General features: G+C 44.2%; 1 protein-coding gene across 1 annotated transcript in view; it reads right to left on the bottom strand.

Annotated features, from left to right (window-relative positions):
- LOC103358513 (insulin-like growth factor 1 receptor) overlaps window positions 1-18,405 on the bottom strand; it is a 75,321-nt gene that overhangs the window by 54,832 nt on the left and 2,084 nt on the right. The window contains exon 2 of the mRNA XM_008283512.1: window positions 9,567-10,130. Coding sequence (XP_008281734.1) covers window positions 9,567-10,130 — 564 coding nt within the window. The remainder of the gene's footprint in view (window positions 1-9,566; window positions 10,131-18,405) is intronic.

Genomic DNA, 18,405 nt, shown 5'->3' with positions numbered 1-18,405 from the left:
TCACTTCAACACAACAGAGCGAAATGGAATTTTTATGACTCTCCCAGCTCTGAAAAAACAACACAAAAAAAAAAGACAAAAATTAAACTTTATCCCTTGTGGAGCCCCAGCTCGAGCCTAAATGACAAATCTTTCTGGTGATCTTATTAGGGGTCAGCACTGTGTTGTCATGCAGGCTGCCCTGTGGGGTTGCAGACAAAATGTTCCTGTCACTTTACCTTACTCTATCTGCCACCACAGAGTCACAATAATCTTTAATGTCCTGTGAATCTAAAGCCAATTTAGGAAGGATGAATGAGGATGGTGGCAGCTCCCAGGTGACGCGGCCTTTCCCTCCCTTCGAGCAGCAAGCGGAGATAGCGCTGCAGTGGGGAGCTCCAGAGACCTCTATATTTATCTGACACAGTAACAAGCTGCTGTCTGACTGCTGCATGGTGCAGTACAGCTGTACGGTTTTTCCTTCATCCAACAACCCCCCCCGCCGTCAACACTCGCCCACCGCCCTCCCCCATCCCCATCCCGGGCTCTGCTCCACTATGGCCAGTGATGAGGGAACCAGCAATGACCCAGCAACATGTCATCACTTTGAGAGTTGTCATGAATGAAATCGCATTTGCAACCATGTCTTCGGGAAGAGGAAACACGCTGAATTCTGATCGGCACTTCGCACGCTGCTGGATTTCTCTGCAGGAGGAGCCATATTTCAAAGTTGAGAGCCATAATTCATCCTGGGCCACCCCGATGCTAACAAAGCACCAACTGGTGATTACTGTGTTGGAGTGGCCCATTGAGGCGACCAGCCAAGGAGCTGCCGGTCTGCCAAGACAGCCCATGCCAAGAGGGCTGGAGAAGGCAGAGGAGCCCCAGCCACCTGTGCCCATTAGGCTGCGTGCTGACAACTGCAAAGGGCTCTGGGGATCCCACCCAAACAAGATGAGGGGAGGATGAAGAGGCACCAGAAGACAGGGTCAAGGTCATTTTTCAGTCATCGACAGAAAGGAGATAAATGACATTAGACAAGTCAGGCTGCTTTGTGGATTGTTGACACTAAAAGCTACACAGGGAAACCATTTGAAAAGAGGTGGCATTAACAAAACTTTGTTTGGAGCTTATATAATGTCAATCGTCATGCTGGCATACAGGAAACTTAAAGAAAGGGTTTGAGGGGAAGTATGTGGTTGTCAGAGGCATTTCATCTAGCTGTGTAATTCATGAGGTTTCCTTTGTAATTTTATTGTGTCCTTTCATCTCCTCATTGTGCACATGCTCCGAAAAAGAACAGACAGCAAAACACCGCCGGCACGCCGAGGCCTGCTTGATATCTCTTTTATAGATAGTGTGCACGCAAAAGACGCACGCACAAACACACCCAGTGGATCCATGATTCATCCTTACCTAAGCTGCTATGGGATACAATAACTCTTCTTTAGTTATTATACAATAACTCTTGTATAGTTGATATAAGATTTAGCCCTGCTCAAACTTTTGTGCCTGCTGAATTATTTAGTACCGAAGCCACTCGGTCACGAAGCTTTACAACAAGACACATCACACAACTACACATGGCCTTGGGAAGTGGCTCCACTTTCAAAGAAACACACACATTTCAGCCATGTGTGGAGGGAAAGGTAGAGGGAGCAGCTCGGATCCTCTCCGTACCACACACATAACGGGAAGAAAATAGAGGAGCAGTGTTTCTGTGACCTCAGTGAACCTGACTAACTATTCTGGCAAAGCAGGATACTCTCCTCTCTCTGCGGCATGCCAGCGTACATCCTCACCTCTGCAGGAGAGATTTGTCAGCAGGAGATTTCTTTTTTCCGCTGTGGAATTAACCCGTGCTCTCAGAGCTTACTTGCAGGCATGGCACATTATCTCCCAGGAGCCACTGCCAAGCCAGCCCAGCAGTGAGTAAATGGCTGCTCTGGCCTGAGCTATACGCAGGGATAGAGGCAGGCAGACAGAGGCACGGTTCAGGCGCCGAGGGCAGACACAGGCAGCAGACGTGGGCACTCGTCGCTCTCACCTCTGTGAGAGGCGTCACTAAGAGGCGGCGATAGCCCTCATCCTTCCTGCCATTTAGAGCGGCAGTGAGGGGAATCTACCGCAGAGCTGGGGGGGGGGCCGGGGGGGGGAGGGGAGGGGAGGGGAAGAGAGGGGGGGACCCACGGAAGTAATAGTATTCACGCAGATTTATGAATGAGTGGTGAGAGTAAAGGATGAGTCACAGCTTCCGAGCTGCACAGCCAGAAGGAAGCAGGCAGCCTATCACCAGAGGCGCTGGGTGGCTCAAACAGTCATCAAACAGGCTGGAAACACATTACACACTGGGCTGACACTTACACGCACACACACACACAGACGAGCACAGCAGGCAGCGTCACAGTGGGCACATGCAACCTGGGCACAAGTTGAGGAAAATTCGTCGAGAGGGATGGCACGTGGGGGAAGAGAGCGTATGTCTGTCTGTGTGAGCGCCTGTGTGTGTTTGGATGTGAGCGCAAGTGTGTCAGTCAGTCTCTTTGGAGGTTAGCAGCAAGACACACAGGTCCTATTTTGGTCAATCAAGTCTATGAGAGGAAACCTAGGAAAAGAGGCTAATCTGTCAGTGCTTTGAGAGGAGACCTTTGTAGGCCACAGAGGACAGGAGTCGGATAAACTCGCAGGGCCGACTATCAATGGACAATAAGCCCTGCTGTTCATACATGGACAATGACACACTGTATAACCATGTCATCATGACTTTGCAAAACTTTTGCAGGCTTGCAATCAAATTTAAATTACACCAAAAAAAAAAGACGGTGCTGTTGACATTAAAATTTAGTAATAGCAGTCGACACATGTCTGTGGCTTTTTACCACACTCCGCTCGAGCAGTGAGGCAAATATAATATGTTACAATTTTGCGCTTGCGAGAAATTCAAAACACATTAAAGCGTGAGGCAAAAAAGAATTCCACTCTGACCAATCACACCCCAGGCCTCTCAAAAGTCCAAAGCCAACCAATAAAACCAATTGAGCAGAAAAGCTATTTGTAACCAAACTGAGTTTTCCCCTTTGCTTTAAGAGGGCTCAGGTTCTGGGTACTCTGTGAAGAAGGGCTCTGTTTGGGGTGAAAATACATTTTCATTTTACATTCAATTTATGAATGTGACCTAGATGGGAGAAAATGTGGCAAAGTCCAGGAGAGGGAAAGGAGAAGACTGGAGGGTGAGTGCAGAGATGTAGATGAAATGAGTGTCGAGCATAAGACAGAATCATCCATACATAGTGACTGGTTGTAATTAATTGAGCGGTCAACATATTAATAAGCAGCTATTGGCTTGCCACAGACACATGGGCATGTTTGTTGTCTTATATGTGCTGATATGAAAACTTTTTTGTACAGAACATGAAAACTTGGTGTAAGCTCCGAGTCCATCGTTTACAACACTCAACATCGTCTGCAGCACATGTAGCAGAGTAAGTATCACAGTTGAGCAGATGGTGGTGCGGAGTCAAGAGGAAACTTTACAATAAGTTGCTGCTTAATTTGTGAAATGTATTGCTTAAATATGAATAAACAACCACCTTATAATCTTCCTCTTTTACATATCAACCAATATAATGTTTCAATATTGGAAATTTTCACTCCCTAAAAATCAGTATTGCTCCCAAAAAAAAATTTTTTTTAAATCTGTCAATCTCTAGGAAATAATATGTTGTATCATCTTTGACAGATGGAGGACATAAAAAATTGGATTGTGAGTTCTGTTGTAAAGCCGTGTGTCACAAATTTGTTAATATGATTAACTTATATGGCCTTACTGTAGATTATAGCCTTATACATGTGTACTATATTGAATCACTGCACAAAAGCCATAGTACTTAACTATTCCTTTAAAAATGCAATTAAATTTGCATGCATAACAAAAATTAGCTTCTTAATAATTAATGCCAACATTTGCAGACTTGACTGTTTTACAGTTCGGCAATATATCGGTTTCTGAAGGAAAAGCGGTGAAGAAATGACAAGAGAAGCTGTTCTGTCTGCTCCCTCTCTCTCTCTCTAACAAACGCACACACTGAAACCTATTTACAGCCGCCTGTCGCTTCTCTTGCCCTTGGACCACTGTTTAAAGAGACATAAGCATCTGAGAACACAAAGAGAACGAAGGGCTGCCGTGAAGGGAGCTTTGTCTGCTTTCTAATGTATTTATTTCAGTGACACCATGGAGTTGTAACACCGTGAATCAATAGTCCCCGGTCCTCACGGGAAATAATAAAGACACGGATATGCACATACGCACCGCAGGGCCAGAGTTAACTGTGAGAGCAAGAAGAGTGTCTGACGGGTTGAATGCGTCCTCCTGAAGTTACCTACTGGTCACCTAAGGTCTACGCCATAAAGCGGCGCTCTGCATTGATGTATTGAAGTGCAGAGACCCACTTCCTTCCATCCCAGGGAGCTGTAATGATCTAATGAAGAGAGAGTAATGCTAACTGTGGCCGAGTATGACATGACGGGTGTGATTATTCCATCGTTGGACTGGTGGTTGTGGGAGGGCAGCAGTGAATGACTCTGATCAACATGAGTACCATCACTTTGGCACTAACACTGGCACGCTGCCTAAGCTTTGTACAAAATGGAGCGGAGCGCAGGCGAGCAGTTCATGCCCAGTGGAAACAGCGGATGTATGGGCACTGAGTCATCGTGCTGAGTGTGCCCCCAGGAAAGCACCGGACTCTCAAGGCTGGAATTTGAGCCCTTTTCAGTTTCCTGTCCCTTTAACCGCAGGACTTTGATAAGCTCCAGAAAAGCCATTAAATATTTAGAAGCTTTCTTGTATCTGCTGTTGGATGTTGGTTAAACAAAACAAAACACAGAAGAAAAAAAAAAAAAGGACAGACATGATTGTATGAACTCGGCCCATTTTGGCACACAACAACCGCAGACAAACAGAACAGAACACACCGATTAGTTTAACTCCTTCCTATTGCAAATAAGACGCAAATAGTCTCTGTAGGGTCCTGCGCACGTAGTCTGCACATACAGCCTGTGCTGTGTATTTCCCCCTCTTTATCCCCTCACAACTGCAATGACTAAGCCAGCAGGAATTTCTACCTTATATACTTAAAGGGGCAGACTCATTTCATCCAACTTAACTGTACATGCTTTATACGTAAACATCAACAAACCTAAGTCCACAGAAATCTTTCAGCCAGCTCAAGGCAGCATCATTTCTCCACAGCTCAATCTTTGAAGAGCTAATCTTGACAACAAGAAGTTTCATCTTTGTGGTAACTTCAGAAATCAATTTGCAAAAAGCCTCTCAGGAAGACAAGGGACTCGCATTCTGTTATCGCTCTGATTCACTTATAGTTCCTTGTCAATACTCGTTGATTAAATAAATGAGCATAGAGAGGCAGGAAAACAACCACAATGAAAATTTAAACCACACTGCTTTAAAACCTTTGTGTGATTTTGTGTATTTTTCTTAGTATTGTTTTTAAAAAGCAAAAGTAACCAGTTGTTTTTTTTCTTGCCTCATTGTTAAATGACTTCATTTGCTTGTGACATTTTTTAAAATATGCACATCTTAAGCAGAAATCAAGAGACCTGGAGTTGCGTTCTCACTGAACTTGCTTACCCTACGGTTGCATTGTCTAAATAAAACAGCTTCCCCCTGCTGCGAAGTGGGCTCAGGTCGGAGCACTCAGACCACAGATATCAAGTATGTCTTTGGCAAAGAGGGAGTAAACATATTATAAAATGTTCCCAGGCTGGTGGAGAGCTCTCCCAACTGCCAGGGCTCCAAAATGCTTTCGCTCTGCTGAGTTTCGTCTGGGTTCAGTACAAGGACACACAGAGCAAAGACTGTCTGTGGCATAACAGGACAGCAGATCTCTTTGTGTTTAACTTTCCTTCCTGCACTTCACCTTAAAACTCAGGCCCGAAAACTCACACCACGCAACGTTCAAACCCGATGACATCGCCGCCTTGCTTGTTTAAAAAAGCAGCTGCAGTTTCGGCATGTACACATTTGGGATCAGTTGACTTACGACATGTATCTAGCAATATCTAAATAAAACATTGCGGACATGATGTTCCCTCAATTCAGACAGGATAAGGAGCTAAAGGTTGAGAAACTAGACCAGAGTGCGTGCGAGGCTGAGCATACCATAAGTTAATATTCTATCACGTAAAGAAGACATGTGAGCTATGTGCGACCCGGCAAGTAAGAGAGTGTGTGCCTCCCTGTGGAGCTATGAAGACTAACCTGCCCTGAGACTGGGTACGGATAGAGCAGCATGCTTCCTGCTCATCTGCCTAATTGTAACAACCTCATGTCTATCTGGCTCTGGCTCGGGTCCAGCAGCAGAGGGCAGACCTGTCTGAAGCAAACACAGAGACCTGAGGAGGCGATCTGAACCAGACCCGACACCTTTTAGTCACGGGATCCCCCATAACTCAAAGCAAACGGCGTGTAATGTCAGCGGATCCAGAGTCCGGCCAAACAAGCCGGTCGGTTGTGACCACTGTGTGAGCGAGAGAATGCCTCCCAACAAGTAAACAGTGGAGAGATATCTGACAGCCGGAGCTGTTAACAGCCCTGCAGAAAGGAGTGAGGTGAAAATAGAAGAGGAAACACCAGCAGAACAACTGACAAGGACAATCAGGGATGAGGCTGAGGCTAAGTGAAGTGGAGAACGCCGGTGAGGAAGAAATGAACAGACAGCGTGTACGGAGAGGGGGAAGGCAGGGAGGGTATACGAGGAAAGCATGGGGGGGTTTAAAGGAGGAGGAGGAGGAGGAACGAAAAACAAGGGGAGGGACGGGCCCTTTTTTCAACACTCTGAGCGCTGCCCTTCAGCAAGCGCTCGCTGTTGAGCTTGTATACTTGACATTTGTCTGACATTTCCCCTCGGTGCCCCTCCTCCTGCATACGGCTTCTCAGTAAGGGCCTCTCTACGCATCACTGCCTGCCACTAAAAAGCACCCAGAACCTCTGCTCCAATCTGCACTTCCTCACACAGTCACTCCCACTCTCTTCCATCCAGCCGCAAGTGGAGCATTAACCTGGCTCACTCCGTCCGGCATCATATTAACATTCTCTTCTCAGAAGCCTGACCTGATACACCCAAAACTGTTGTGGAAAACAGTATCTGATGAGTGGACAAACATGCGGAGAGAGAAGTTTTTTTTTTTTTGTTGCAAAGCACTAGAAGGCCCAGAGGCTAAAGTAGTGTGCTAGGCAGACAGCACTCCCTCCTCATGTAGGGTAATTAAAGAGGAGACCAGGCCGTATTGACTAGAAAACCACTGCATGCCCTTGAAGGAACATCTGTACTGGAGAAAAACAAGGCAATTATGCAGAGGGGTGGAGGGAGGAGAGAGGAATCTTAAGCAGGAAGAAGAGAAGCAGACACATCAAGCTTTAAAAAAAAAAAACAAAGACAGGCATATAGCCTAGAATATTAAAAGACATCCCCAACCTGCTCTGGCTTCATTCTGTCCTATTATTGCTTCAGTAACTCCTCTCTCTCCCTTTTTTTTTTAAACCACCGAGAAGCTCACTGAAGCCTTTATCTGCAGCCTTGAGACCTCAAGGCCCTCTAGATGAATGCATTTACCCTGACCTCGGCCTGGGCCTCTGAGAGAAGTGAACTGGTTCAAACAATACTCCTGTTCCGCCTTTCAAGTCCGCTGTGTGAGAACAACAGAGGGTTTCGCCACAAAACACCGCACGGCATCCAGTGTGGGAAGAACAGACACGACTAAACAGACATCGCAGGTGATTGCGTTTCTCACAATTTAGCTTTTTGTAATGATGTGCATTTTGGAACTTTTGCTTTGCTTTTTTCCAGCAAAGACATTCCTATAAAATCACAACATATTTGATCGATATTGCCAATTAGGCATGTACCAAGCTCCAGCAGGTCACTGCATCCGAGAACAGACAGAGACGCTAACAATAAACACAGCATCTTTTCTACAGAGACAGACGTGGTCACTGGGGAAAATGCGCAGGCTTGATTTCCACTATTTGTTCTGAGGGTCCCTGGGGGGGGGGTGAAGGAGGGTGGTGTTTGAGACTCCAAACCGAGCATGGGAGCTGCACACAGGTCTTCAATAAAAAAAAAAAAAAGGTCTGGAGGAACATTTTCCCACCATTATTTCGCACAGATGAGAGGACACAGAAAATGGCACAAAGAATACCTGTGAGTCTGTGAGTTCTAGTGCAGAAACAGGGAAATAAAAGAGTCCCTCGATAGTCACACTGTAGACAGATTATGTAAAAAATAGATACAGGGATATTATACACGATTTCAAACAGACACTGATATCCCTAATTCACTGACACCCACAATCTAAATCTGCTGACTATGAAAGCAAAGAAGGAAATGATGAAAACTCATATGTTTCTCACAATTTCTACACATTTGTGATGTTTTTTCATAAAGATGTGCTGCAAAATTAAAGCAGCATTAATGTATGTTAACTATTCTAGTGTGTGTTTTTAGTGTTTGAAAAGTAAATAACCCTGACTGTAAGCTTGAACAAACCTTTCGTGACCCTGACCTCTGCAATGTGGAAGCGAACCTGAAAACAACTCACGGATGGCCTCAGGTGAAAACTTAAAAGCTTGAGATTGTCAGCATAGCTGCACGAATAGCAACGCAGGTGAGAAACTTTACGTGAAACCAAAAGAAGAATGGCTGGAATGTGCCAGAAAGTGATGTAACATTTCAACCAGGAGCCTGCCTGTGTCAAAACATGCTGCAGGTGAATATTATTAAGGCTTGAACTGCCACGAGAGGCATGAGACAGCTGATCTCACCGTCCCAATTTCTGATCTGAAAGCACAAGCTGTCTCACACTCTGGAATCTGTGAAAAGGACAAGCGAAGATATGCGACGTCGCCACAAGGTGCTAAATTCACCTTAAGTGCCGAACGAGTGTCTGAGGCAAATTGAAAACAAGCATCAACACTTAAATGGATTAATTGAAACCTGCAGGCTGAAAGGAATTTAAAATTTAATATGTACACAGATATAAATGATATGACCCTGCCTTGAACTGTTTTAAAAAATGCATGACCCTACCGCTGGGCCAAAGTTAAACAAGGATGACCCTCCCCCAGATTCTTCAATATACCCCTTTTCATAAATTGCAAAATGTCCCTCAGGCAAATATTTAGCTGACATGGTCCAGACAGGTAGACTACCTCATTTCTTGGCAGAGCAACGTTAACCTCAACTGAGTATACCTTTCTAATACCTGGTGCTCTATATTGCAGCCATCCTTCACTCCACAAATAGCCTGATCTTAAGACAAGGTCTCTATAATGAACAGAGAGGAAATGTTTGCACTGGCCCATGGACAATCCTGCTGCCTGACGGAAATGAAGGAAAAACACCGCGTAGATTCATGGGATTTGTTCGCTGGTGAAGAAACGCACAATTTTCCTGAATGTTTGTGAGACTGGAAACCGCCGAGCGAGATCAAAGCCACATCTGCAAACTATCGCACAAACGCTGCCGTAATTAAAATTAATTTAGCAACCACCAGAGAATTCAAGTTACCTTTCTGGCACTGGGTGGAGGTCCAGCAGCGATAGTCGGACTTGTTATTGATGGACGTCCTCTGACAAAGTGGGTTATCCTCCATGATGCCCGGGCAGACATTGTCGCACTCCTTCGCCTTTTTGTTCCCATTGATAACGTTGTTAAACTGAGCATTCATAATAAGAGACCAGTCAACCGAGTCCAGGTAGCAGAGCTCGGGGTTCTTTTCAATCCGCATGGCTCCTCGGGTGACGTTCCTCAGGTTGTACAGGCCGATGTCCTTCAGGCTGGTCATCTCGTAGATCACCAGGGCGTAGTTGTAGAAGAGGTTGCGCCCGCGGATGACGCTCAGGTTGGGGAAGAGCATGCTGAGGCTGTCCAGGCCTGAGACGCGAAACAGCAGCAGGTAGTCGGTGATGACGGTCAGCTTTGGGAAGCTGAGCGAGCGGAAGACCTCCTGGTGGATGCTGTTGGTCTTGTCGTTGATGAGGAGGATCTGCAGGTAGCCCTCCACCACCGTGCAGTTCTCGAGCCGCTTGAATTCACTGATGTCATTTCGGATGTCGAAGCTCGGGCCACAGACTGGAAGACACACACAGAGAGAGACGACACATGAAGACGCATTGTCCTTCTTTTAATCAAGAAAAGCCAAAAAGCATTGACAATGGAGACAGTTTTGTATTTGTTTCGGAAATGAATGTAGCAGGAGTGTTTTGTGGGGGAATGCAGCATAGATTAGCATGTGGATTACTTTTACCGAAAGATTTTAATTATAATAATCTTCCTGAGGCATATAATCCTTAGTCGAGATGGTGAGGCTGGTACTTTGCTGGCAGTGTATCATACATACAAATAACACAGAGCGGAGGGAAAAAAAATACACTGGGTGCATTACTAGGACACCAAGTTTCTCCACTATATGAAACAAGTTAATTTGTTCCCAGTGTTCACTCAGGGAGGCTGTTTTTATTGTAACAAGGGAGGGAGACTCTCATAAGGGCCAGCTGAGGTGAACACATGTGCAAGTTAACATATTGCTCCTCTATATCTGAAACAAACCCTGTGTTTATCTGTTAAAAATGGTTCGTCCGTCACCTCAGATAACCCCAGCATTTAAATAAGCCATTTCTCTGTGCTCGGAAAACAACACTTGAAACCAGAGTGCCTGGAGCGTCCTCTGACACCACACGCAAAAAACATTAACAACAAAGACGGCATTTATTATTGATGATAATCAACTCTCTCTCTAATTGCGCCTATAAACTACAACATCAAGTGAAACTATGTCACGTTTTTTTTTTTTAAAGATTATTTTTGGGCTTCTGTCTTTTTTCTTTTTGTTATAGGGGCATCTGAGGAGAGACAGGAAAGGGGGGGAGAGAGGGTTTGAACAGAGGCCAATGTGGGAGCCTTACTGTATAGTGTGCGCTCTCCACTGAGCTACCAGGGTGTCCTAAAAAACACTATGTGAGTTAAAACATAAATTCTTATTCATACGGTGAAAAAAAAAAATGCAGCAAGAATTTATGTTCCAAAGCATTTGCGAGCCAGCCATCATAAAACATAAAAACACTGAAGAAAAGCAGCACGAGTCAGGAGGAAAGAGGGTCCAACGGGGGCAGAAATGGGGAGCAACAAACTGCGACGGCAAGACAATGCTAACTCCTGGTCCCCTCAATGACACGGTGGAAGGACGCAAAGTTATAAAAAAAAAAAAAAGCTGGGTTTCCGAACAGACTTAGAGATGGCATCTGACCAGTAATTTCTAACATCGGCCTCTACTATGCATTCCACTGAAGTTGCAGCTTGGTGCTGGAATTTTTCTGGTGTTGCTATTTGCAGCTGCCATTCAGTATTCAAATACTGGGAGGTTGAACGCTACAAAGTAAACTAGACTTATTGTTTTATGCAGCAGGATCCTGTAATTAACCCCTTTGGTTGCAGACAGCGCTCCTGTTGCGCAGGAAAAGTGTACAGTCTCACTTTAAATGTACTTTTATCCACCTGTTTAAACCATTTGTCCTTTACGCAACTGACCCCGGCAGGTCGAGGCAGATGTCCACTCCATACCTAAGCCTGGTTCTGTTTTTGCTGCTAAAGGAGAGATTTTTCTTCCCACTGTTGGTAAGGAGCGAGCTCTATAATGTGATACTGTAAGGCCTTCCCTTGAGATGAATAATGCTGGATTAAACTGAACTATTTTAACAATACATTCACTACTTTTAGCCTCTTTTTTTACTCTCCTATCATCTTTGGGGTCAATTTGACCCCATTCAATGTTTACCATCCCTAAATAAGTCATTTTCAGTTTTATTTAAAGGGCTATTTACACATAAACTTGGGTAACAATTTTAATTGTGATATTTTCTGGAGGTTTAAATTGCTGGTGTCAAATTTAACCCAAAGATAAAAGTTGTCAGTAAATTTGAAGGGAATAGGAGGGTTAACTTTGTATTTATTACACTTAACTATTTAACTATTGAACCTGAAACAACAGACTTAATAACAATCCAGCCGGTCACTTTGCACTTTGTATATATACATGTATATAATATTACTATTTTCTTTATTGATTGTATCTCCTCTTGCACTGTTTCAATTTATTTATTTTTGCTTTTTTTTTTTTATTTCTCTCTCTCGCTCTATGTACATATACTCTTACATATATACTTCTTTCTTATGTGTTTTATTCTTTATTCTTATTCATCTTTTTATTCTTGTTTCCGTGTGGAACAGGTACACAACACATTTCATGTATAACTGTGTTTGTGACCAATGAAGGCCTTGAATCCTTGAATCTTGAATCCTTTTAAGTTTTTTTATTATTATTTTATCCTTCAATAATTGCTTCAAAACAATTAATTATCCATTTGAAATATTTTTCTCTTACTTTTAGCTGTTTCAAATGCTCATTTAGAGTTTTTGTCAGCTGCCCTATTTCAGTTTTCGCTACATTTATTTTTATTTTTTTAATTCCACTGAGTAACTAATTTTAGCAAAATGACTTTAAATGAAAATTTCTGTTTTTACAAATGACTTGAGGTGCTCCACAATCTTTTCCACAAACAACAGCAGCGGGTAAAAAAAAAAAAAAAATCACCTGAAGCTGAAACGTTCTCCGTCCTGTAAACTGCATCTTTAAATATTCATGAAACAATAAATGATTTATACAATTAGAGAACTGGGACGTACGGCGGCGAACAGGTTGCACATTATTCTAAACTGTCTAAAAGAAGGTTCAACAATCAGCACAGGAAATGCCCTGACATATGAGCTCCTTGGTTAAACCTGTTATGTTCTTAGAGAGGCTTAGGACGCCGTCACAGTGAGCGACATTGTCACAGCGCCTGTCCAATGAGACAAACAGACGTGTTTTCAATAACAGCGTTTGATCCTTGTCAAAACATTGTCTAATCACAGCGAGGGGATGAAGCGGAGAGCTAAACTCTTTCTTGTCCCAAAATAAACAGCGTGCCACAAGAATGTCTTTCTCAAACGGGGGAGAACGGTCGTAGAAAACGGCGCAAAAGAACACCTCTCTGCGCCGTGCACTCGACCGGAGGATGTGTGTGTGCGCGCTCTCTCTGCGAGGAAATTAACTCCACTTCAGCGCTGACAAAATAAGCCATGTTTGATGTGCTTTGTTGGAGCTATTCTGCCAAAAATAGAGGCCGCATTGTTTATGGGGATGAATGGGCTATATTTGCTCCTGTCAGGGTGTCTCACTTCTCCAAATTTAGAACGGAAACAATTACTCCAGTAGAAAATAGTATTTGCTTTCTCCAATCAACACCAATGCCCCTGGGCTCCACTTGTGAGCCATCGAGCTGCATGTCTTCTTTGTTTCATTGAGAATTTTCTTCCAGCTTCTCGAGCAGCCGGAGAGAGAGGGAGGAGGGGTGGAGCCACTCAAATACAAAGACTAATTTGTTTGTTAGTAAAGAGAAACTCTAGGCCCCACTTCCTGATGAGGGCATTAATAAAATCAGGGGAGGGGTTGGAGGGAAGGAGGAGGAGGAGGAAGGGGCATCTGGCCAGGGGAAGATAAAAATTTCTGCCAGACGCAGCTATCGGAGGCCATCCTGGTGTAAAAGCGTGACAAACACAAAACTGCTCTGCATTAAATGTATTTCTGGGCGTCGTAAATGCCAAGCGGCTCTTCCTGAATGTCTGAAATTGATTTACGGTCCAAAAAAAAAAAAAAAAAACGCTGGGAAAGGAAGGAGAATAAAAAGAAAGGAATGACACAAACCTCCTCTTTGTGATTTTCTTGTTCTACTCATTAGGCATGTTAAGTACCAGGAATTCCAATCATTTCCTTGCAAAAAGACTGAGAAGGATGTTGCCTGAAACTAAGCCTCCAGGCTTCTCCCGATTCTTGCCAGTCAATCCATTTGTTGTGAAGGCAACAACAATGCTTAAATAAGATTTAGATTACCAAATCCTTTATTCATTCTTACATAAACAAGATATATTTCAGCACCGGCGTCCACACCAGAGTGATAATCCAGCGTACATGTGTCTGTCTCTGCCTCCCTTGTGTGTCTTTGCTCTTCACACTGCTGAGTAAACACACATATCTCGGCGGCGTAATGGGATCCATCGGCTCATGTTTATGATTGATAAACCTTGCCCCGGCCTCTCCGTGGAAATGTCATCACACAAACACACGCACCTGCACAAGCACAAGCGCAAACACGACCCCCGCCTAAGTCCGTCAAATCGAGCCGAGGCTAACGGTCACTGTTTATCTCCACATCGCGATGAAATCTGATTCGCATCCAGTGAGCGCAAACCTACATGCAAACAAACATCATCTCAGTCTTTGGCTGACAGACACGCGAGATTGAAATCTGGACCACATGTCGCGCTGTTTATCAAAAGGCCGCAAACTGAGCATTCTGGGAAAGCACTTAACTGGATCCTTCACCAGACATCCAGCTGTAAACTGCAGGAAGGTTATTAGGGAAGATTCCTCTCTCCCGCCCCGCGCTTAGCTTGAGGGCAGTGTTTGTCCACCGTTTGCTAGTTTGAGGATATTTGGGGTCATAAAACTCTTGTAAGAGTTGTTAATGTTGCTGTGCGTCAAAGTACTGATGCATAAAAATGATGTAAAACAAGAAAACTTCACATTTGAGCCACGTCATACGAGAGAAATGACGTGATCTGTCGTGCGCAAACTTCTTGCAGCAATTAATTTAGAATAGAAGAATAGAATAGAATGCTTTTTATCAAATCAAATCAAGTTCATTGTCATTTTGCTGTACTTACACAGGCAAGATGAGAGAGCGTTTCTTCAGGATTATTCAACCAGCAAGTTTTGCAGAATGCACGTCCGGGATAAGACACTAAACCACGGGTGTCCAATCCTGGTCCTCGAGGGCCACAGTCCTGCATGTTGTAGATGTTTCCCTTCTTCCAACACACCTGATTCAAATGATCATCAAGCTCTGCAGAAGCCTGATAACGATCCTGGTCATTTGAATCAGGTGTGGCGGAAGAGGGAAACATCTAAAACATGCAGGACGGTGGCCCTCGAGGACCAGGATTGGACACCCCTGCACTAAACGTTCACTGTCGCTGCCTCCTGAAGGGGCGTCCATGCACCTCGCCATATTGACATCATATGTCACTATGTTGTCGTCATACACAAGGGTCCAACGAAATTAAAAAAGTCAACTCCAGTGGTGCAAAATACAACAATAAATATATTTACAAAAGGAGCCAGTAGGAAGTATATACAGTTAGGAATGAGCATGCTAATAGCCAAACAGTAGAATATATGACCATGCTCATATCATGCTGACTTGAGTTGCATGTTGCAACACTGAGGCAGCTCCAAAACACACGCTTAAGATGACCAAGGCTAATTAGGATGTCGTATGAAAACATGCATCTCGTCCAAAGGAGACTGTTAAAGTGTCACCGATTGATTGCTGAGAAGTGATAATTATTTAACAGGATTTTACTTTTCTTTTTGTTTTTTACAGTTTATGGGCAACAAATCTGGTTACAAAGCAGTAAAGAATTAACTGTTCAACAAAAGACAAAGAGCTGAATACACGTGTCATGTTCGTGAATGATATAACTTCTCAAGCGTCTTAAGCAGCATTAGTATCAAAATCTTCCTCTTACAACCCCAGCTCTGGCTCAAACGGCGAGGGAGCTGGTCACCGTGCGGTCATATCCCCCCGCACCTGCCACATCAACTGGCTCTAATCCGCAGCATACTGGAAGTCATCTGACCAGCGATCTGGTGGGCCACTTCCACTCAGTGGACCTTCAAACACAGTGGCTCAGATATCACCAAAACCCCAAACAGTAACACTACACTCGCCATCATAACAAGTCTCACACAAGGACTCCTCCTCCCCCCCCTTCATCCAAAATGAGGGAAGAGGGCCGGAGGTAACAGACTCTGTTTACATGCACACTGGGATCATTCTTGATAGTGGCAATATGGCTTTTCAGTGAGCTGCTTTTTAATCGCATAATTCGTTTGATTATGGATTAATGACTGGAAGCCTACGGGGAAGTTAAAAGATGAGAAAACTACAAGAGGAGGGCTTTGTTTTAATGCAGGCAGTGACGACTTCTTGACTTTTATTTGTAACGTTAAAGCGTAAAATCCTTTTTGGAAGTGAACTCAACTTCCAAACCCTCTGTGACCTCTCTGACAGACTGTATGTGTCAAGAAATGAAATCTATACAAGAATAGAAAGTAATCAAACACAAACAAAGGAAATATCAAATGAAGGAATTTCAGAATAAAACCATATCTGCTGCCTTCTCTCAACAATCACATACGACCAAATAATGACTAAAATGATGATCACGAAACAATAAAAAGAAGATTTCGTGCTGAGATCCTGGAAACAACCGGCGGGAATAATTGTTTGGCCGACGGATTCTTCATGGGTGGACTCTGACGAGCAGCTTTCAACTGATATAGCGAGCGCCATCCATTAGAAGAGTTAACATTTGCAATCATCTCACAAATTGTACAATACTCCACGGGCCATTAAACCGGCAGCCAATGATGATGTATGTGCGGTTGGCCAGAGACTGCATTTGAGCAAATCCAATGACGTGCCACTTGAAATAAAGCGTTTAATTAAGCATTGTAAACCTCAGCTGGCAGCCTGGAGGAGCTGTAGGACAGCAATTCGACTGCGCTCTCGCAAACTAGCCCAGTGACACACTTTCACATCCTTACTCAGGGGCATGCCACTGACTCAGGCTGTCACGCCGAGTCCTGCTGCGGTACACACACACACAGAAAAGCTGCACAATAAACTCAACACAAAAAACACTCACACACACAGCATAGGGTCGTGAACACTTGACACACTTTTTCACTAGGGTGAGGGGGGGTGTGTGTGTGTGACAAAGCATTCCTGCATCCAGCCTGGTCAGAGGATGGGGGGGGAAGGGGATGCACGGCGGAGGCTGATATGTGACCGTGGAGCCCCAGTCACGAGGCAGAGTGGGCCACCTTGGAGTAAAGTGACAGCACTCATATCTGAGCCACTTACCCCATCATGACATGGAGAGCTGAGCTGCAATATGCCCCACTCCAAAGGGGAAGCTGGGAGAAGGGGGGGGGCGCCTGTCAAACACAATGCTCACTGACGTTTGATTATTTATTCCGCCATTCAGGTTTTTCCGAAGCAACATGTCCTTTCATAAATAACTGAACAGGAACACCGGAGTGCCCTCATGAACAGGACAGAGGGTGCCTGTACTCATACAACCCCTGCGCCAATGTTGCTGGTGACACATCTATTTATAACTCCAATAGTAGCGGTGCCAAGTGACGAAGTTAAGCGCATCAGTCTATACGGGAGGAGACCACTGCGTGCGAAACAGCAAAAAGCCAATAAAACTGGTCACAAACTCACTACTATTCCAAATCAACAAAACCAAGTCTGTTTCTCTTGCAAGTGTATTTTTGCACAATCTATTTCCAAACACCAAGTCTCCATTTCCCTCTCTCTCTCTCTCTCTCGCTCGCTTTTAGAGACTTGTTTGCTGCATACTTGGAAGCCATGGCATGGAAAGTTTACTGTGGTGAGAGTTAAAAGAGATCTTAATTACATTTTATTGGTGTGGACAGATAATCAAAACGAACAGAGCAAAGAAAGTTTTCAACCCCTAATGGAGCTCTTGAATATCTGGGATTTTCCACTAAGTGATGATAGGAGCTGGAAATTCTGACCCCCTCTGCAGCCCTGTGAAGTAAACATCATCCACAAGTGATAAACTGGGTACTTATCTTGATATTCTCTGCAGTCTTGTGTCACAGAGTTCTTTGTTCTGGGAGGCCTGATGTATTATACACCACAGAGCATCAAGATCTGAGGGCAGCTACTTGTCTCCCAGCCTCCAGCTGCGTTCACGGGTCTCTCGCTGAGCTCAGAGGGGTTCAAAGAAGCAGGGCTGTGGTCGGACCACTGCTCAATAGGACTGAATTAAGTTTTTTTTTTTTTAATCTATTTGAATGCTAATGGAGGTCAGTCTACATGTCTCCTTCCCATGTCAAGACGTCTCCGACACATCCACTCAGGAAACAAGTGAATTAGTAAAACGACTGCGACGTAGCTGCCAAACACACTCAAGTCAAGCCACAACATCGCAGACACACACGAGCAACAGTCTCTTGGCTCAAGGTGAAAAGATGCACCTGGAGAGCTGGGAAACGGGCAAAAAGAGCAACTTCTGGCAAATTAATAGAGGAAATATCCAATACTTCAGAAAAATGATTACTCACTTTGACATCTACTTTAACATTAGGCCCCTTTTGTGAACTCTAAGGCATTATATGCAATACAATACAACAGAAATTCTACTTTTAAGA

The sequence above is a fragment of the Stegastes partitus genome, unplaced genomic scaffold (assembly GCF_000690725.1).
Source record: "Stegastes partitus isolate 25-593 unplaced genomic scaffold, Stegastes_partitus-1.0.2 Scaffold315, whole genome shotgun sequence".
Taxonomy (NCBI): Eukaryota; Metazoa; Chordata; class Actinopteri; family Pomacentridae; genus Stegastes; species Stegastes partitus.
This window is presented reverse-complemented; position numbering and strand designations above follow the sequence as displayed.